Genomic DNA, 21,526 nt, shown 5'->3' with positions numbered 1-21,526 from the left:
GGTTATTTTCTGCTAATCTTGTGCCAACATGTGGTGGTAGACAGGTAGGAGGACAATGATTTGGAGGGGACAGAAATAATAACACTGCCTTGAGACCAGGGAGATAACCCCATTGGTTTCTACAGCAATACGCTCATTCATCTGGGTCAGATCACAATGAATCCTCTTCATGTGACAGACCTGCTGCCCAAAATACCAAGAATAGTACATCCTGCACATTTTTGGCCAATAAATAGTCTCCTGTGATTCATTCAGCATCTTTCCTCTGCTTTGCGTGAGCTCTCAAGTGTGTACTTGAAAGGCAGGGCTAGAGCTGACTCTGTTTTTAAAAAATGAGCCACAAGAAGAGCGTTGTGCAGCACAAAAAAAGTGCTGGGGTGTAAAAAAATAAAAACTCAAGCATAAAAATACCTGCCAGCGTGGATGGCTAAGGTAGTTACTTCTTTGTAGCTATGACCCCCACACTGCTGTACTGAACTGGATGCTTCTGCTGGCTGTTGGGAACCAGCCTGATGAGACTTCCCTCTCTGAACTTCACTCCCTCCCTAACTGCAACACCAAGAGTGTAGCTGGCAGCTTCCCAGCAGTCCTGTGGCTGGTTTTAATTTGCATAAACTTTTCTATAGACCGGTATAAACATAGAGAAGCAGGTCCAACTGACGTGTTTTCTTGTCTTTGTATCGCCTCCCAGCCCTCTTTTTCAGGACTTAGACTTGTGCAGGAAGCAGCAGGTTTGGGAGATGCTGCTCAGAGGGTTTGGGCTCCGGTGTTGTCCTTGGCTGGATGTGCTCTGCCAAGAAGCCCTCCATGAACACAGATGAGTCCTTCACACTGGGATTCAGCAGCCATTCACTTCTGAAACTGCGATTTCGGTGCAGTCATGAGGCTCAGGAACATCACTGTTCCTGAGAGTAATTAGCCTGCTTCCTCTTGTGTTGTCTTAATTAGCAGTTTGTACTTGCACACCACAGCCAGCCTCCTGTCCTGCACCAGGCACACATGCTGCACTGATGCTATGTGGTTTACAAAGCCTAGAACTGAAAAATTGGGCAATATCGGATTTACACACACACGCAACCTGAAAACTGCCCACTCATGCATCTGTATGCCGAGTGACGCAGGGGTGCTGGTGAAATGTGTGATCTTAACTCTTTCACAAAACTAGGACAGAGTTTGCAGGAAAAGACAGGGAAGGCCCTTTCTAACTTTCAAGGGCTAAAATTTGCAAAAAATTACCTTTTAAAAAAATATTTTTTTTTCAATAGATGTCTATACTTTACAAAGAAGAAATTAATAAAAAGAAGCTTTGCTAGAGTTCCAGCATAGTTTTTTGATACAAACTTGTTGTTGTTTTAATTACTTTAAATGCCAGAAAAAGACAGTGTGCTGTGTGGTAGAGCAGGACTCTGTCTCCAGGTGCTGGATGTGCTGCTGTAGGTACCCATGCTGGTAAGGTGTACTATGACAGCATGCTGGTTTCTAGGAGTCCAGCAATGCAAAACATGCATACAGGCCAGGTATGACAAAGAAATTAGAGTGGTTGGAAAAAAGTACTACCTTGTACTGGGGGTAGAAGGACAGAAGGGGCAGTATTTCTACCATCCAAAGCAAACACGTATAAAGCTCACAGAAATCCAATGCTGAACACGTGACCTTCTGGAAAGTGTCTCTGCAAATGCATCCCCAACATCTACAGCGATAAAAATCGTCTACTGAGCTGAGTCGAATGGCATAGTTGAAGTGGAGCTGTAAATAAAGTGGTAGGCGGTTTCCTGCTAAAACTCCCCTACATGTCCAAGAACCCACTGTGACTCAGCCGCTGCAGTCACTGGGAACTCGGTGCAGACACCCTTTCTAGTTGGGTATTTTTACTTCTCCTTTTGCACCATATCAAGAGGGGCTCCATTCATCCCTGGAGGAACTGAATTGACAATATGACCCAATATTTGTTAATGTCTTAAGGTAATGATCTTACAGGAGAACAACTAGACTGCTTGGACTTCTTATGAAACTGTTTCACTGTCAGTGACCCATGCCTGTAAAACAGTCTGTGTGCTCGGATCTTTGTTAGATTTTTCACGTGAAAGTTCTTGGGACTTCCATTAACGTACATTAACTGGACTCTTACCTGCATCTGTCATTGGCCTGAAGATGGAATTTTCTTTGTTTTCATTTCATGTGCAGGGAGACTGAAGAATGATTGTTTTTTTATTTTAAAAAGTGTGTGTGAATATGCTGGATGGATGGGAGATGATTAAAGTTTTGGTTATAATATGTTTTCTAATGTACCTACTGTTCCTTCAAGGAATTAGCTTCTATGGAAATATGAGCTGAGCTGGAAGAAACTATGCCCTTGGCAAAATAACAGTAGTAGCAATGTCTGTTAGTTTTTAGGTCAGCAGCATCTAGAGTCTCACTTGCCCTAGAATATTTGTTTGAAGCTGTGCCAGATATCATCTCCTTACTCTTCTGGGTTCATAGTTTTTGTACCTCCTCTGTCATTTAAACTAACACTCTCCCATGTCCATTTTGAACCTGCACAGATAGTTGCCTCTCTATGCAAAAAGTTCTGTACCCATAAGGCTTTAAACTTAGCATTGGCAATTAGTAAAGCAGATTTGGGAGATTTTCAGTTCCTATGAGCTGAGCTAGAATGGGCTATTCTGCTCTTTGCCCCTCCTCATCCCATACAGTATTTGTTCTGTCTCTTCTTTCATCTCTCATTTCTAGCCTGTCTCCTCTCCTCTGGTTCACATTCTTTCTCATAATTCTTTTATTTATTTATTTATTTATTTATTATTATTATTACTTCCTATGTGTTAGTCTCAGCTAATTCTTTATTGGCTTGTTCCACGATACTGCTGGAACTTTGTCCCCATCTGACCTTTCCCTGTGTGAACAAATCCCAATGTCCCGGGTTTCAGATTTACTCTGCTCTGCTTTTCTCTGCCTGCTGCTTTTTAGTTGCTTCCTGTAATTCTGTTTAATACCTCTTTTACTTTCAAGATGCTCTCTGTCTTTTGCTTTCTCTGTCTTCAATAAAGTATACTTCAGACAGTTTTTTTTCTTTCTTCTTCTTCTTTTTTTTTTCTTCTGAGAATTAAGTCTACCTTCTCCTCCAGTTTTCAGTTTAGCATCTGAAGCTTATCTGTGGTTCCCTCTTAGTGAACTTCCTTTCTGGGAAGTTCAGCCTCCTTATATTTTGACTCAGGTCATTAACATCAAAGTGGATTCTTTCTTTCTTGCAAATTCCCATAAATACCCACCTTTCTCCTCTTTTCTCTTCCTCAATCCTCTCCACCAGCGCACAGCAGTGCTATGCGGTTCATTCTGTTTTATGAAAGCTACCACAGAGTTGCTGTTCCCCTGACAAATCCTCTTTCTGCTGCTCTTGCACCTGTGACCAGTGGAGGGTTTGCTCTGTTCTGAAATGCTCCTGTGTGAAAAGCAGGAGTCAGGGGTCTCACACAGTGCGCATGAGGAGGGGTTACCCAAGGAGCTGGTGCCAGGAAGGGGCAGAGGCCAAAGGGACCAGGGCAGCGTGGGGAGGGATGGAGCAGGGGGACCTGGTGGTGGGGTGCTGGCCACAAGGCAGGGACTGTGCTGGGAGCACCTGAAGGTTTGGAGAAGGCAACCTTGTGAGGTGAGGATGAGGCTCTCCTGACAGGCAGAAAGGGCAGGTTAGGGAGGGGATGCCCTGGTGTGGAAGGCCGAGCACTTTGTTGCTGTGAGGAGAAAGGCAGAGAAGGGAGAGGCTTTGAGATGGGTTTGGAGAAGTGGGGTGAAGGATACAGAAGACACTGGGTCCGAGGAATGGTGGAACTGAGAGCAATGGGTGGAAGTGCTGCAGATGTGGTATGGGTGAGGGACCTTAAAGGCAGGGGGCCCAGGATCACCATCTCACAGAGCTGGTGCTCTTAGCCAGGGCCTAGTTTTTGGGCCTGAGGACACACAATGTCCTGCTGCATCCCGTTCCTCCCAATGGACTTCCAAAACTCTCATAGCCCAACATTTTCTTCTGTCAGAAACATGGTGGCATATACTGCCAGTACATATCACACATTCACTTCCGAACAGAAATTTTAGCAGACAACCCGATATCCACACTACACTAAGAGAAAATTTCATTTCACCAAGTGACTAGAATTCTCCTCCTCCTCTTTCCCCACACACTCCTTTTTTAAGTATACTAGTACTTGAGGAAAATTTCTGGGCCACGTGGGTGGCGGCCCACGTGGGTGCCAGCCCCGGTACCCCACCAACGCTGCTGAGATCCTGCCTTCTGAGAAGAGCTCACCAGAGTGAGCGGCAGGGTGAGTAGGCAGAGCCTGGGCTGCTCAGAGCGCCGCACCCATCAGTGTCCCTGCGAGGTGACTGCTGCTGCACCAGTACAGGACAGCCCGTGCTCACACCAGCCAGGGACAGCACTGCGCCCTTGTTGGCCATGGTGAGTCATCTGAGCCTCCTGCTACATCTGGCGTGAATTTCACTTTAAGTTACTAGTGCATCATTATTGTCAATATTTCCTTCACCAGAAACTGGAGCCACAAAGTTGACAATAATTACGCTTGCCAGAATCTGTCATTAAAATTGGAGACGGTTCTCAGTGGAGAAAATCAGATTTTGAGCACCACTGAGTACTGTCATCCAAGTGCTCACACACAGGTATCATTCTATTCACCAGAAATAATAAAGTGAATAAGATTCCCAGGTAGTCAAGCATGCACCTCCTTGCACTTTTCTTCTGGGTATATGGAAATCAAACTAGCAAACAGGTTTTGGGGCAATTAATCATGAAAAAGAGGAATTACATCAGAAGACTAGCCAGCCCATTTTAATTTCAAGAGAAATTTATGTCAGTCTTTTGACTAGACTTACCATTGTGTGCAACTTGACATTAAACATTAGCTTGTAACGTTCGTCTTTACACCATAACCTTGAATTACATCCATTTTTTATTCTCACCATACTGTGAGGTTGCCAGTTTAAAACTACAAAGTGGCCTAAAATAATTAGGTAACCATGCTGTAAGCTCCCAGACCCCTGGATGACATGTCCTGCCTTCAAACACCCAGCTCTGTTGTGGCTTGGAAAACTTTCCACCTCAAGTTTCTGTCTATGTCTTTTTTTTTTTCTTTTTTTTTTTTTTTGGTATATGTATTGAAGTAGTTTGCAGGGACAGGTTTAACTTGGACTCATATTTTCAAAGGAATTAGGAGAAAACCCTTTTTCTCTTGTGCACTGTGCTTGTCAGGTATAACTGAAAGGGCTTTCTGTTGAAATAGAAAAGCCACACTGAGAAGAAAGGGAAACAAAGATAGCAAGAAAGACACTCAATTTGAATTGTTTCTGTTTATATTTGTCTCTTGTTCATAGGAAGTTCTGTTTTTATCTTTAATACTATGCAAGTTCTTATAACAGTCAGTTTAATTATAGTATTGCTCAATTTCCAAAGAAATCTCTTGCGTTTATATTTAAAAATCTTGCTGCCAAGCCCCCTCTGCTGGATGGAAAAATCATATCTTCATCCCTGCATGCAGAAGACCTCTAGTAAAAGCATTACAGATTATGACTGAAAAAGATTACAGACTCTAAATTCACAAGATCATTACTATCTTTCTGTTATCTATCATTATCTGATGAGTTGAGATTCAGAGAACAGTTGGCATGACCTCTGCAAATGTGTTCAAATCCCTCCATCTGTATGAGCATTCAGTCAGTCTGTTGAAAATTCATCCTGTCATCTTATTATCTTATTGTCTAAGTTCAGTGGTGTCCACCCTCTTTGCTCCCACTATTTTCTATATGTATTACGTACATCTTTTGTCGATGATCTCACTGCATGCAATTAGAGTGTACTTGCATAGTGTGTCTATACAGGAAATAATCAAAATCTGACTCCAAGAAGCACACGTGCTTTTCCTGGGCAATTCAAACTTTGAAGCCCCGCCTTGCTTGTCTGTAAAGTGTAACAAGGGAGGTTTGCTAAGTGAAAAACAATACTAAGTGCTGTTTAAATCATGCTTTTCATTTGTGTATGACAAAGCCTTTTGCAGGGACCAGCTTCATATTTATAGATCGGGAAGCAGGCCCAGCAAGGGAAGACTCATCTAGTTGCTTGGACACTAAATGAGAATTAAAAAAACACAGATTTAAACCCAGTTCTGGAACAGACTGCCTGGTAACCTTGCACTGATCAACCAGGCAAAAAGCCAAGAAAGGAGTGTGCCATAACACTGAGCATAAAATTGTGAAGCTCCTGAGATAATGTGTTGGAGCAGTATTGTGGACTACTGCACTGCACGTTGAGAGTTGAGTTCCTCTACCAGCAGGTCCAAAGCAGCCAGCATGCTGTGCAAGCAGCCAGTAGGGTATTATTGCCCACAGAGGTATGCCTGAAACTTTTTCAGTTTATGCACGTTAATCATAGTTTTTGAGAATTATGTTCTTCAAAATTGGGTCTTTGAAGAATGGCAGTCTTTAAAAAAAATCAAGCAAGCTGAAAGAATGTTGCTGGGGCAGGTGATTACTACTTAGACTTCTTTAGTATATGGAAAACTGAGATTTCTGTCCCTGCTTAGCATGATGGCAGGCAAAATGTCAGTTTTCTGGAAAGTGTCCTAACTGCAAAGCAGAGTTCTCTTCTCATCAAAAGGGAAGAAGGAATATTTGTTAGCCAAGAGAGACTTGGAGCTTAACAGGTAGACCACTCACCTATGAGTGGGAAACGCTGGATATTGGTGTCTCCTCTGAGTGCTGTTACATATTGTACATTAAGCAGTTATTAGGTAAAGTGCATAAGTGGTATTTGAAGCTGAGCCAGGATTCAGTGCCTCACCTCTCTCAAATCAATGCCCCAACCTGCAGGCTTAAAGGAAAGTCCCATTCTTTCTCTGTGTAGCTCAAGGACTTTCAAATGCCTTTTTTTCTGTGCACTAGCGCAACTTCACAGGATAACCAGATAATGTTTCCTTCTATGGGCTTATGGCAAGGTCCAGATTTTTTTTTTCAAAGCACCTTATTTCATTCAGTTTGCAAAAATAATGACAATTGTCCCATAAAGATCAAACTGTAGCAAAACTAAGGGAAAGAAAAACATATTGAATTAATGTCTTATGTTGAAAATGCTTTATAAGTAGCTGTATTTAAAGTGAAAATGTGAACTACAGTTTCCTGGAATATAGTGCAAGTACAGATTGTATCCTGGTGAGGTTAAATGAGTATTCAGTCTTAGCTACAACAGCCAATAAATGCTAAAATTGACAACAGGTCTGAGCAAGAAAGAAGTCTAGCTCTGAGTTCTAGGGAAGTTAGCAAATCAAGCCTGTGTTTAGGATTTATGTCTAACCTCTTCACAGAACCAAGGCAGAGGCTTAAATAGAAGCAGTTCCAGTTTTTGTGTTTGCAATGTTGTGTGACCATGCAACATTTCCTGTCTGCTGAAATATGCAGCTGCCTTGCCTCCCAGGTTTAAGTCATCTGTCCCTTGATAACTACAGCAGAGGGAAAAGAGTTCCTTTTCCTTCTTAATGAGACCGCTTTATTGCAGGGTCTGTAAGCACTGAAGGAAGAAAAGAGAAAGAAAAAAAAAGGAAGCAGGAAGTACTTCAGTCCAAGCAGTGCATGATCAGAGGCTGCTCTGCAGTCAGGGGAGCTCTCCTTCCTCCTGAGGCATCTGGCCAAGCTTAGACAAAGCTCAGAGCTTTCTAGGTCTGCATTTGCAATCCAGACGTCTCATCCCACCTTCACCTTGTGCTTTTATGATCAGAGCTAACCTGCTTCCACAGAGGCCAAACTGTGGCAATTCAAGCTGTAGCACTGGTAAAAGCTGGGAACGGGGCAGCAGCTCTCTCCTGCCTGAGCAGGGTGGATAACCAGAGCTGCCCCAGGATGTGACCTGCCACCTGCCACAGGTCTGTTCTGCAGAGCCTGATCATTTGTCACCTTCTGCAATGCACAGTCTGCTTACTTAGAGCTGCAACAAGAAGGTATGACTTCCAAGACACTAGGTTGAGGTGCTGTATATTCAAGACGTTTATAGATATTACAACAGTGTGAATGCAACCCAGCAAAACAGAAGCCGTGATGGAAACTGATCCTTTAGTTTTCTCTGCAAGAGAAAGGGCTACTGGGAAAGATTAAAGCAGCTCTGCTAAAACCTGTCTGTTACTTTATACTGATTAAGCAACAAAGCAACAATACACCCTTTCCTACTCATGTGCCAGGAATTTCACACGGCTTAATGCAAGATTACAGGCCATAAAATGTACAATTACATACCATAAACTCCATAGTTCAAGATAAGTTAAACTGCAGCTTGCAAAACATGCAAACCCCTTTGAAATCAAGAACAGAAACTTAAACTTCCACCACAGTTTAGGAGTAAGAACTATGCAGCACTGCCTGTTTCATGACTTTACAAGTAGTCTTTACAAATGTTATCAGCTGGCAATGCTCCACAGCTGTGTGATGAAGACCACAGAAGCAGTGGTGGAGTGAGCACTGTTGTTTTAAAGCTGGGAAATGCAGCCTTCAGAAGGAAACACATCAATCTATTTCACAGATCACAGGATGAATGAAGAAGATTCTCTAATTGCTTTCAGTTCTGTTTCCTTTGGTGGAATTTCTGTTTTCCCCAGATAATGTGTCCAGACGGAATCCAGGGTAGTACAATGACATTTATTAGAAACAGAAGGGAAAGTAGCCACAAACAAAAGGGGCATTCACTGAATACTGCCACCTATGAGTAAAATGTGCTGCTATTTGAATGCTCACTCCTCTGAGTGTGAACTTTAGGGACTTTCTTAATAAGGACTCTCCCTACCAGACTTGATTTTGCAAGTCACTTGCAACCCTCAATCAGGCTGATACCACGGATGGCTTAAAGTATGTAGCATCTCTCAGCACTGCATAGAACAGGTCCCAAGGCAGAAGACTCAATCAGTAGATTGATACCAAGCAATGCTGGTTCTGCAGGTAACATTTACTGTAATTAACTGGGCTAGCCAAAGTGATTTTTTTGTTTGTTTTGTTTTGTTTTTTTCTTCTATCCATAAAATATTATACATGTTGAATCTAACCTATATGACTGAATGCTTAATTTTACCAGGAAAGGTGCAGCAGTGGAACTTGGGAGTGGTTGGGGCCAGCCTACTGACATTTATGTCTGCCCTGAACTATGAATTCCTTTATCAGTATGGTTAACCATAGTTAACCATTCTGGCTGGAGGAAAAAAAAAAAAAAAAAAAGGACCTGAAGAATATTTTTGCCATTGCCCAGATGTTCACCCAGTTATTTGCTTCGGACAAGGAAAGTGTAAGAGGGATTGGCTCAAATGGTGGGGAGCGTGAAGGCCATTCTGACTGCGCTCCCTCCTCCTTACTCCCCCTGGTGTCCTCATGGCCTGGCGTGGACCAAAACCCCTGAGTTCCCAGCCAAGTAAGAGTCAGAGGTCCCCAAATGCAAATAAACCAGTGGTCTCTGTCAAACAGTACGTTCAACTAGAAGATCACAATTCTCCATCTGCCTTAATATCTATGTAAACAATGAAAATGAAAATACCTAACCCACATCTGTTAAGATTGTTTGCTAGTAATCACTGTACTGTGTTTTAAAAGAATTTAGGTAAGGCATAGTCAGAGTACAGAGATCTGTGGGTAAGAGAAAGAAACTGCTTTGCGCCTTTCACTTTCACCCTGTGCATTTCTCGTAAATGAGGCTGTAACCGGCAACGAGGCCTGAATACTCTGATGAGCTTTGCCTTGCAAATCTGAGGTCGCGTGCTGTCCTTTTCCATTCTAAAGTGTCTATTGCCTGAAATTCATACCGGCTGAAACTGTAGCAAAGCCACAGAGCTTCAGATGTTCCTGGACGATATTTGTAATTATTTGAATATAAATGTTTGATGCTTGGAACGTCAAAACTCCAAAGGTGCAAGCAAAAACATGCACACATTTTCATGCCTGCTCTGCACAGTCACTTTATTCTATGTGACATTTCCAAGAAAATTAGGCACCATCTATGCCAAGCTGATATCCCCTAGTTGGCTCTTAAAGTATTGCCAGTTTCTGTTTTGAATTACTGACCACTGCTGGCTTTTTCAATGGAGTTCTCTACTGCAAGTCCGGTTTTATGGCCTCCTCAGGTTGTGAAAATAAGGCATGCTGGTTTGGTCTTTATCATCTATTGCTGCTTTTCATGACAAGCTGAAAGCTTGCTTAGTTATTGGTTTCAATATATTTGAATCCCTGAAGAATCACTTTCTGGTTTTTGATTATCTTTGAATTTCAAGTCCCAGTTTCGTTATTTAGTTTGCTATATGAAGAGGTGCCTTTAGAAACAACCACTGTGTTACACTACTGTGTACATTTTAACCACCTGGCAAAACCATCAAACATATTTTTGAATACCATTCATTATTAATTTTTGACATTTATTGAAATAAATCAATGTTTATATTGTTGCTTCATTGCAGTCTTCATCACAACCAGCAGAAAGGTCAGTTCGCCCGTGCATAAGTGATTTTATCATTTTCCCTTGCAGTGGGTCCTCTTCACAATTTCTGTTTATGTTCCTCTGGTTCATTTTGTTTTCCTACTTAGTTCATAACATGGGTTCTAGAGTCTCACTGGCATGAGCTGATGAAAATCTTTTAAAACCAGTAGATATATCTACCTTAAGCGAAACTGAGTGCCAACCCCCAAATTCCTGTCTCTGAATAATGTATGAGATGAGGTACTTATGGATAAATTGTCAGCGATGGTTGTGCAAGATTTCAAATGCCAACAATAAAAGTCTGACCTTCATTCCCTCAAACTCATATCTGAACCTGTATATTCTGGACCTAGTGGAAAAAGATGGGTCTTAATTAGAGAGTTTCAGTATAGTGTTTAATGTCAGGTGCTGTGCAGAATACAAACTAGAACCGTTGAACAAAAATGACTTAAATCAGGAGGTGGAGGCAGTTTGTGACATTTTAATGTCAGATTATATTTTAAAATGTGACATTTTCACATGAGTTGCAGAGGTTTTCTAAGTTGAACTAATGGGATGTCTCCCAGTTGGCTCATGAGACCTCATGTGTTTTGATTTTTCAGTAAATTAAAGAAGCCTTAGAATGTGAAAACATTTCAGCAACTACACACTGTATGTCATCGTTTAGGAAGAAATCTGTGAGTTTATTTACCATTTCGTATCTTCTCTCAGACATATTAAGAGGTAAATAGGCCTTGTATAGCCTGTACCTAGCACATTTCTTCCTGTACGAGGCCATTTCTGCTATTCTTGCCAGTATCACTGCCAGTGCCAGGGGAGTCAGGAGAGCGGTCCCTCATGAACAGCTTCCAAAGAGGACTCCAGAGCTGCTCGTGGCAAGGTCCTTTTTGTCTGGCATCCCTGAGCAACCACACAGGCAAAGCTTTAGTCACAGCTCCATAGAAAATCCGTGCAGACATTCTACATGGAGATGCTCTGATCTCAGAGCAAAATGTGGTTAGCTAAGGAGAGTCACCCCATTTTGTGACTTAGATGTTACTCCATGATCTATGGGTCACTTAAAAAATTAGTTTCACTCCCTACTTCAAGATGGGAATACAAGTACAAGACACCGGCTAAAGCACACAGGGTAGTGAGTAATCACTTTTTTCTACAACTTTTCAGTGACTAGGAAACAGATAATACACCAGCTGACTGGTCTGCTTGGCAGGTACCGAACCTGGTGTCTGCTTTATGTCTGTCTCCTGAAGACTCTGCAAAAATCCTCCCTGATGCAGCAACAGACACGTGGGCTTCCTCTGTTCAGGCTCCTTATTCAGGCTTCCTGGAGGCTCGCCTCAAACTTTCCTCTTCAAAGAGCTTGACATTCGTCTTAAACTTCCATTTTTTCCTGAATGAATGCAGGTATGTGCTGAATGGGAGATGGCTATAAAATCCGAGTCATTATATTAAAACTCTGAGCTGCTTTTAATCTTGTTCTAACATTGTACCAATTTAAATTAGCCTGACTGGTGATGGTGTAGCTGTAATGTTTTCGGTTTAAGCAAGGTAAGGCTTGTAGCAGTAGAGGTTCTCTTTGATTGGACCTGAGAAAGCCCTGGCCTGCTTGAAAATTCAACAATTTTTCAAGGTCTTACCTTTCCCTATAGGCTCAAGGAAGTTATTTCATGACCTTTTGAACAAACCTTGAATATTGTAGAACCACGCCAAGGTGTGCTCCATGTTGAATGTAACTTCCCATCCTCACTGGCCTTTATGTGTTTTTCTGGTATCTGACATAGCAGATTTTAAGATTTTGAAAATAAAATGTCACTCTTCTTGTTGCTTTTCTTTAGGAAAATGATTCTGTTCTCACTCTCAGTGCATAAACTGGATGCTGGTGATGCTCATGGGAGAATATTTATAGCACGCCAGCAGCAGCTGTCCAGAGAGGATGCTGCGATCTGTACTCCCCTGCACTGCTGACAGGGGCTCTCCAGTCTTGTTAAGCTACTCCTAAACATCCAGCTCTTTTATGAAGCAAAGTGAAGTCAACAAAGCTGAACCTCTAAAGTCTCCTAGCTACTGGCTTCACTTCAGTCAGTACTGAGATCTAACGCTTTGGATGCCATTCATATTTCCTGTTTTAAAGAGTTTTTTTTTTTGTTTGTTTGTTTTTTAATGTCGATGCAGCAGTTTGTGTAAGCCCATCTGGAAGCCAGCTTCACAGACCATTTCCAGGGCAGCAAGCAGTACTGGTAAATACAGTGATTTATTCCTTTTTTCTTCTTTCACCATGCCATGCTCCTATTCCATAGAACGTGGATTTATTTCAGTTACTCACCAGGCATATTTATAGCATAGAAAGGAATAAACAGGTGACACCCACTTCTGCAGAACACAACTGGAGCTCTCTAAGCATTTCCTCTAAGTATTCTTTGTAAATGAAATGAGTCAGCTAAGCTGGAGAGCATTGTGCTGCTTTCATCACCCATAGGCTACCAGTGGTAGGGATGCATGGTGAGTGACAGGAACTGGTTAAATTTGCGTGACAGTAAGAGCGAAGGAATCATTTCTCATGTTAAGGCTGGCTGCACAAGCTGAGGTTTTCACCCTCCCTGCAGAGGTGCCTGAGCCAAATGTTGTTTTTCCCTCTGCCACACACGGGGTGCAGCTGTCAGCTCCTTCACAGCTGCTGCATTCTGGCCAAAATCCTCTACTGACTCTGCTAAGCATAGACCCACATGCAGTGCATAGCACCTGTGCTAGGTTCTCCAGAAAAAAAAAAAAAAAGAGCACAAAGGGTGCCTTACTAAGGCTTTATTTGACAGTATTTGCCGGAGAAGTTAGTTCATTTTTACCTTGGGGTGACTGCCATGCAGTTTTGGCAGGACTTCACCACAGAAGAGCCCAGACCGTAGTTGCTATTAGCAGTGTTTTGATGACATCTGTTGCTCATGATGCCTCGGTTCAAATCACCTCTAAAGCGTCACTTACCCACAGCAACCTGCTAAGTTTGGCAGGCCCCAGCTGTAGTTTTCCTGTTTCAGCATTGTTTGGTTCCCAGCCCTGTGAAACTGCTGGTGAAACAACTCAGCATCTACCTGCCAGACAGGTCAGTCCCAAAGCGTGCAGCAGAACTTTGATCTAGGGATGCAAATATGTCCAATTTTCAACCCAGTACTTCCAACCCATTAGCCTGCTAATTTAAAGTCATTAATTATGTCAGCATGTCCACATTGCACCTTTTATATGGTACAAAACAAAGAGCAGGAAACTACTGAATTTTATATAGTCTCGTGATTGCCTTTTTTAGTTCTGTGTGCAATATAAGAAAACAAGCATAAACTATGGTGGATCTCTCAAAGGTGAAACTTGACAGTTCCTTGTGTGTGCTGAAAGCAGTGTTAAAGTTTGTCTGAAGCCTGTTTAGGGATTTCTCAGTACTATGAAAGAGAAACTGAAGAAACTTTTCTCTAGACAGTCATTGGACTGGGACAGAGCTTTTCTTTAAAATTCTTTTGGGTAGGGTGAAGGACTGTAAAATACCAGATTTTTATTATTATTATTATTATTTTGTGCAAAGAAGAATTTCCTTATTGTGTAATAGCAGCCTTTCACCAAAATTAGAGGCAGAAAGCAGAGAATTGCTTCCATTTAAGTCACAGTGTCAGTGAGAGGGTGACGAAGTACGAACTGGACAGAACATTTCAAGTTTCTGCTTCTTAGGAAATCTCTTCAGGCAACACTAGGGTCAAATTCTTTTCCAGATTTCCTGAGACCAAACAAACCAGTGCCAGCCTAACAGAGGGAGACCTGGCTCCATTACAGGCTATCTTATCAGTGTGCTGTCTGACCTTTTCTTACCCACACTGTAACTGCACCTCTCACATGCATGTCAGCGTGAGGAGTAACGTCCTTGAAGACTGCTCTAAAGAAAAGCACATGTTGCAGCAGCAGACAGAAGACTGACTCATTTTTATTCCCCACAAACCAAAACTGGCTCATCCAGCATACTCTCAGCATCTGCACTCAAACTTAATCCAGTGTAATTTACAGCCTGCCAGCCACCAGCTTACTGCCTTTCCCATCCCAAGAGTGTGCTGTGCTTCCTCTGCTGCCAAGAACCTGGGTGCAACAGCCGTGGGACCACCTCCAGACACTGCCGTCTGTCGAGGCATCAGACGTGCTTCCTGCAGCCCAGACTGTGTCTCTGTGCTGAGCCAGCTCTTTGATAAGAACTTTGCAGATAGTTCAGTATAACTTTGCTTTTTGCTGAAAGGAAAGGATTTTCTTGTTTTGGAAAACAAACCCATTACTTGGTGGAGATCACCAGTACTCCAGCCCTCTTCTCATAAGTTTCTCCAAGGAAAATCTTTTAAAAGGGACCTTTTAGTCTCTCCTGCAGATTACTCTCTTGTAGGGGTCTTGCCTTCATCCGTAGATTTAGTGGTTTAATAAGCATTAGACCCTCCTATTATACCGTAATAAATAGGAATACAATACTTTTATCAATATTTGGCACAATTTATTTTTTTTATGTGAAACTAAATATTGATGCTGTCAAGAGACTGTAGCTTAGGGGCATAAATTACAAATATTCTTCTCCAGTGAGCCTAGCTCAAATTTTGCATTCATATACAGTAACCATCTAATGTCTTTCTATTCCTGTAACCCATATGATTTGATTGCCAGATTACATGATTCTGTATTGAAATGGGTGTACTTGGATGTCAGTGTTTTTATTGTTATTACCAATATTATCTTTTATCCTTACTGTAAATGGTAACAAAACGTTAACTGCTTCCTTACACTATAAAAGGAATAAAGTCCCATTTACAGAATGTCTCTAAACAGAAAATATCTCTGGAGACAAGATATTCTGAATAAATAATTCATAACATGATGGGTGAGTAGGGAAAAAAATGTCTTTTGATGTATTTTGCTAATTGAAACTGGATTTTTTTAAAATAGAGTAATGCCTCTTCTAATGGAGAACAAAACGAGCTTTAAAGAATGATTGGAGAGAAGTCAGTTCTCTATGTATTTTTACACATTTTGCATTTTTGTAGGTAACAGAGAGCTTGTGAACCCGAGGAAACAGTCCCCACAATTTTCCTGATTCTTTTGCTTTTGTTTGTCCCATTCTCCTGCTTTTCCATTGGCCTATTTCTTGGTATATTTTCCAAAAGAAGTGCCAACCCACCCACCCAAAGCAGACTACAGCATTTCAGGGATTTCGAAGCGAAGTGAAGCAAATTAGCCTGGCTGGAATATAAACAGACTGAAAAGTAATGCTGAAAGGCTTTGGAATTAAAGGCTCCCACCTTAGGGCTGCATGTGCTTTCTGTGCGTAGTGCTTGAGATTTCCACGTGTGTGTGTGTACACACATATATATATGTGTGTATACATATATATATATATGTTACCCTGAGAGCCTCCCTGAGCAAACCAGCGTGTTTTTCTAACGCTAACTGAACAGTGACCATTAACGTTTTCCTTTCCAGCTCAGTGGTTACGAAATGCCCCGGGGACCAGCACCCGAGCCGGCTCCAGGCTGCCCACAGCAGCCGGGCTGGGGCCTGGACGAGCCCACCTGGTGCGGCTTCACCCCGCGGAGGGTGCCGACCCCCGGGGGGGCACTTTGTGCTGCGGTAAAAGCACGGGCCGGGGTCTTACACCGTGTCTTTACACCACGGGGGAGCAGGTGAGGGACCAGTGAACTGAGGCGAAGCGAGAACCGGCTCCTACTGACCGGCGGCCACCAGCGGGGCGGGCCGGGCAGGCTGCTGTGGGCAGCGCCTTCCCCGCAGCGGCTTCCCCCAACACAGCCCCGCTCCCCGGAAGCCGGAGCGCGGCCGGTCACCGCCTTTTCCCCCTCTCGGCCTGACCCGGGGCTGCGAGCGCAGTCCCGGCCGCCGAGCGGCGCCAGGCGGCTGAGGCGGGGTTGCGGCGCCGCTTCCCGCCCTCTCCTTCTCGCTCCGTCCCTCAGCGGCTGCGCGGCGCGGGCCCGGCCGGGGGCATGGCCGGGGAGGCAGCGGGGCCGCCGGTGAAGGTGCTGGCGGCCCAGCTGCGGGGCGCCGTGCGGGGCGCCGGCGGGACGTGGACGCTGGGCCGGGCGGAGGCGGGCCGGGGGCCGCTGCGCCTGCAGGCGGCGTGGATGCAGGGCACCGTGCTGGAGGTGGCGCGGGGCGGCGCCGCCGGCGGCTCGGCCCGGCTGAGGGACGCCAGCGGCGCCTTCACCGTGCTGGGGGTGGAGGCGGTGCCCCAGGGGCGGCCGTGCCTCAGCGCAGGTACCGCGGGGCCGCCGGCAGCCGGGCCCGGGCCCGGGCGGCGCTCGGCGGCCGCCTGAGGCCTCGGGGAGGCGGGTGCGGAGCGGGGCCGGAGCCCCGAACTGTACCTCGGGCTCTCTGCGTGGTCGTAAAGGCTTCGCTGCCCGCTTTAGAAATGAAATGAAGACGTAAAGGTCGATGGGGCCTCAGACTGGCTGCTTTTGTTGTATCTCTCTCAGGGAAGTACGTGATGGTGATGGGCGTGGTGCGGTCCTGCAGCCCCGAACCTGTGCTGCGAGCAATAAAGATGACGGATCTTTCTGAAAATCCGGTGCATGAAAATATGTGGAGCCTTGAAGTGGAGGATTTGCACAGAGTCATCCCCTAGATACTTCTTGTGCCTAAAGACCTGGAAATATAAGCACACGTATTGGTGCACTGTGCTGGGCCATTCTGGGTATTTGTGATTTCCAACAACACCCTTGGAGTGTAACAAGACTCGGGCTTTTTTTTGGCGGGGGCTTGGATTTTGTTGGGCTTGGATTTAAGTTGAGGGAAATGTGCATATGTGACAGTAATCACAGTGCTTGTTTCTTTCACAGTCTTGTACCAACAGATTAAACCACATTAATCTGAGAAACACTTGATGCTCTTGCCAGTGTTGTTATGAATGTGGCACGTTTCTGCCTGTGTTAGCCATTGTTTCTAGGAACACGTGCCTAGGCAGGCATTCCCAGAGTGACGCATTCGTGGCAGCAAGATCTGCATACAGCTCATGTTACCAAGGTGAGCTTGATATGTGGAATGAAGGCAGAAGGTGTTTTAGTCCATTTAGATGTGGCTGGAAATAGCATCTTGGTCTGTGTTTTCTCTTTCAGTAATAACCATGTCAGTAAACTTTACTTGTAAGACAGATGTCTCTTTCTAACTGTAAGCATAATCTTGTACTTAAATACCTCTCTGGTTTCTGTGTTTCTGAAATAGTGAAAGTGGTACAGTAATAACCCATGTGTTCCAGTGAAATGAAATTAACTGAAAAGATGTGATGCAGAATTCCTTGGAATAGGTTCTCCAGGTTCAAGATGCAAATACTTTCACGACCTCATGAAAACTTGTTGTGCTTAAGTGCACTTTTCTATTTGAAGGTTTCCTTTCTTGTTCCAGTGTATGGTATTTTTAGGTATCTTTCTGGTTGTTTATCTATCTTTCCTCTTGAAAAAAATACTAAATCAAATCAAAAACCCTTAAAAAGCACTCTCTGAAAAATATTACTATTTCCCATCTTGTCTAAAGATAATTTGAGTCCTAAAGAAAGCACTGCATTATCCATATGGTGTAGGTTTGTAGTTTGGGACTGTATTGTCCAGCAATTGAGTTATGTTAATTAACATTTCCTCTGCATATACGAAGGAAAGATGCTCTCTATAAGACGAGAGTCATCCCCTAGATACTTCTTGTGCCTAAAGAACTGGAAATATAAGTACTTGTATTGGTGCACCATGTTCTCAAGACAAGAACACAGTGGTAATAACTATATTTTAAAGTTTTGCAAACACAATCCCACAGCGTATGGAAATTAAGTATCTATTAAGTAGATCTTGAAGTGAGATCTTTGCAGATTAAGAGATGGATTTCAGAGGTATGCAATTCCGTCCTTCGGTTCAGTATTTCAAATGAGGCAACATCAGTGGCAGCAGTGTAATGGAGGTCCTGTGCTCAGAGAGCTTGCTGATGAAATGCCAGAGCAAACAGGATTTTGACAGCCTGGGTATGTTTTCTGTTTTCAGTGCTGGGAAAAATCCACTGAGGAATGCTGTGGCCATTCAGAAATGATCCACGCGGTGACACGTTGGTTGGCAACCTTCTTCATCCAGTGATAGATACTCTTTCATCTGAATGCTTCACATGCCAGAAACCTGAAGCTCATTCCAGTTAAGTTAATCTTATGCTTTGTAACTAGGCAATAAAACCCTGGAAATACGAGCTAAAAGCCCTGCTGCATCCTTGCCTGTGCCAATAAATCAGCAGCAGTTAAATATGGCTTGTAGACCCTGCCATAGTGAGTACGCAATACAGCAAATAGGAGGAGAGGATTAACCTACTGTTGAGCCATCTGGCAGCGAGGCAGTGATGTGTATTCACTGAACATGTCCGAATAGTTGTATTTACCTAGGGTCGATTTAAATATTGCTGGATTGGATTTGTAGAGGATTTCTTTGCATGTTTTACCACCCTGCCCTATCCAGAGGTTCATGAGTGAATTAAGTACCTGGGTTTTCTTTTCTTGCTTTCTAACAGTCAATTTCAATGCTGTTACTTAAGCATAAAGACCTAGATCTCTTCATTACTTGAGTTAGGGTGTTTCATTATCTGTTTGGCTCCATAGCATATACTTGAGCACACTAAAAACCCGGGCATAAACTCTGGTTCCAGCCCTCTGGAAAGTTTTGCATATTTAATCAGTCTAAAGCTATAAATGTCGCTTGGCAGTTGATTAGAGATCTGTTGCTTAGCTGAAGCAGTGCTTCAGAAAGGATTACACTTACATTAGTAAAAAGAATAACTTTTAAGGGTTTTAAAGCCAAGACTGGATGCTTTTATGACGATTCACCTTAAAAAGTGCTTTCCTAGGAACTCAAAGCAGAAGCTCAGCAAAGCTGAACATTGAGCCTGCAAACAAATGGCTTCCAGTGACGGCTGTGACTTGGTGTTTAGCTGTGCTGTACCTCATGTGGTTGATGGCACTTCGGGCGCCCTAGGTTCCAGACTTTGCCCAAAACGCCTGTCTCTGGCTTTCCTGTCTGGTGGAGAGATGGGTTCGCTCCTGTGGCAGCTCTGTGAGGAGACTGTTAGGCGCTGTAGGGCTCTGCTGGGGCCTGCAGATCCTGCCTTTTCCACAGCTCAACTCGTGTCTCAAGTTCAGTGGGTTTGCGGCTGTTGCACAGCAGAGTACATAACCAAAGGAGTTGTAGGGCTTCTCCATCCCTGCCTTGCGGAGGGGGAGCTCAGAGCTGGAATCTTCTTCGGAGTGCTTGGCTGTTTGGGCCTTGGCAGGGACAGATGGCTGGAAGGCTTCTGTGCATACCATGTTAGCAGCTGTAACAAATGCATCTCGGCTTATCTGAGCACGGAGCACAGCCAGCACAAACGTGAGGCCTGGTGTGTTTCCAGCTTTCTCAGCCTCTGATAGATGCTCAAAACCTCAATTCTGCTACTAAGTTTTGGGGCATAAGAGTTTGTGTGGTACACATAAACATCTGGGAACTTTTAGAGCTGGAGTTAGGTATAGGTCTCTGTATAAGACCTATATAAACGTGCGTGGTAGGCACTAGAAATACTTGTGCTTGGAAGAATGACTTAGTCTCTCTATTCTCCTCTAAGGACAGTTGGCGTGTGTGTTTGTGCTTAAACTGCTCTGATTGGCAGGAGTTACAGATGCAGAAGCTCCTGGTCTCCAGTGAGCCAGGAGGCAAGGTCAGTCATTTATATTGTCCGATAGGTAGAGCCATGAGCTATTTCTTAAACGGATTGTACACATTTTCTGTAGGACAACCCAGTTTGTGTATTGCCTTACCTTCAAATGAAGCATAAACATTTCAGTAGTCTTACAGAAAGCAACTTCAGTGAAGACGTTCTAAAATGTGCAGTATTATCAGGTGTACAAGTTCAGTCCAGATAAAGCCATGGGTAGCACAGAGAAAAAAAAATCTCAGTTTTGCAATACTAAAACTGAAGGTTTGACCTGAGAGGGAAACAATTCAGTCACATCCTGACAAGGGGATCCTTTCTGCAGGATCATGTCTGTGAGGAATCAGAAGCATATTTTACTTGGTTTGAGGGACATTTTTTCACAGAATCACAGACCCATCTAGGTTGGAAGAGACCTCCAAGGTCACAGAGTCCAACCTCTGACCTAACACTAACAAGTCCTCCACTAAACCATGTCACTAAGCTCTACATCTAAACGTCTTTTAAAGACCTCCAGGGATGGTGACTCAACCACTTCCCTGGACAGCCCATTCCAATGCCTAACATAATAAAAAATAAACTTTGGGTTCTTGGGTCACTTGAGGCCACCAATTAGCCTCTGGGGTCATCCGAGGTCACCACTCCTCAATTCTTTGGGTTCTGGGGTCATTTGAGGTCACCAATTGACCCCTGGGGTCATCTGAGGTCACCGCTCAATTCTTTGGGTTCTGGGGTCATCTGAGGTCACTGCGCCTCCATTCCTCGGGTTCTGGGGTCATCTGAGGTCACCAATTAACCTCTGGGGGGGGGGGGGGGGCGGTCATCCGAGGTCACCGCTCCTCCATTCTTTGGGTTGCCCCATCCTTAACGTCAAGATCTCAAAAACATCCCTTTGCGTATGCGGGGAACAGCTCAGCAACACCTAGCACTCCCTGAGTGCGATGTTTGTAGTTTAAAATGTTTATTGGTGTTTAAATGAGTTTTTAATCACCTGTGGTATGCTACATGTAGCCTTATGTGCCACAGCAGTGCCACTCTTCCAGGAGTGGCATTTGTGTACAGCAGCGTTCAGAATGCGAGAGGGGGGGCTAACAGGCTGGGATTTTTCTCAGGGGAAAAAGTAAAGCTAGTATCAGTGAGTGAAGCAAGGTCTTTTGCAGCAAGAGCTGCAACAGTTGCAAAAGTGCACGTGTTTGCCAGGAGCATCTAGGAATTCCCTGTGCCAACAGGGCCTTGCTGCAACAGATGAACTGCAACAGATGCTTCCCCAGCTGAAAAACACTGCGAGATGGTCAGCTATTCTGTGGAGGG

The 21,526-nt window shown here is 43.9% G+C and overlaps 1 protein-coding gene across 1 annotated transcript; it reads left to right on the top strand.

Moving 5' to 3' along the window:
• Positions 1-15,709: 15,709 nt before the first annotated feature.
• On the top strand, positions 15,710-17,394 carry RMI2 (RecQ mediated genome instability 2). Its single transcript, XM_080556973.1, has 2 exons — positions 15,710-16,768; positions 16,987-17,394. The coding sequence occupies exons 1-2, from the start codon at positions 16,498-16,500 to the stop codon at positions 17,133-17,135; spliced, it is 420 nt and encodes a 139-aa protein (XP_080413099.1). The 5' UTR covers positions 15,710-16,497; the 3' UTR covers positions 17,136-17,394.
• Positions 17,395-21,526: the final 4,132 nt, after the last annotated feature.

This window comes from Anser brachyrhynchus (assembly GCF_964034855.1).
Source record: "Anser brachyrhynchus genome assembly, chromosome: 15".
In the NCBI taxonomy this organism is placed as follows: Eukaryota; Metazoa; Chordata; class Aves; order Anseriformes; family Anatidae; genus Anser; species Anser brachyrhynchus.
This window is presented reverse-complemented; position numbering and strand designations above follow the sequence as displayed.

Bases quoted from the DNA above. Each gene is read 5' to 3' on its own strand.
- RMI2 (XM_080556973.1), top strand. From the start codon at position 16,498: ATGGCCGGGGAGGCAGCGGGGCCGCCGGTGAAGGTGCTGGCGGCCCAG. The intron at 16,769-16,986 runs GTACCGCGGGGC...TATCTCTCTCAG, and splicing joins GCGGCCGTGCCTCAGCGCAG to GGAAGTACGTGATGGTGATG.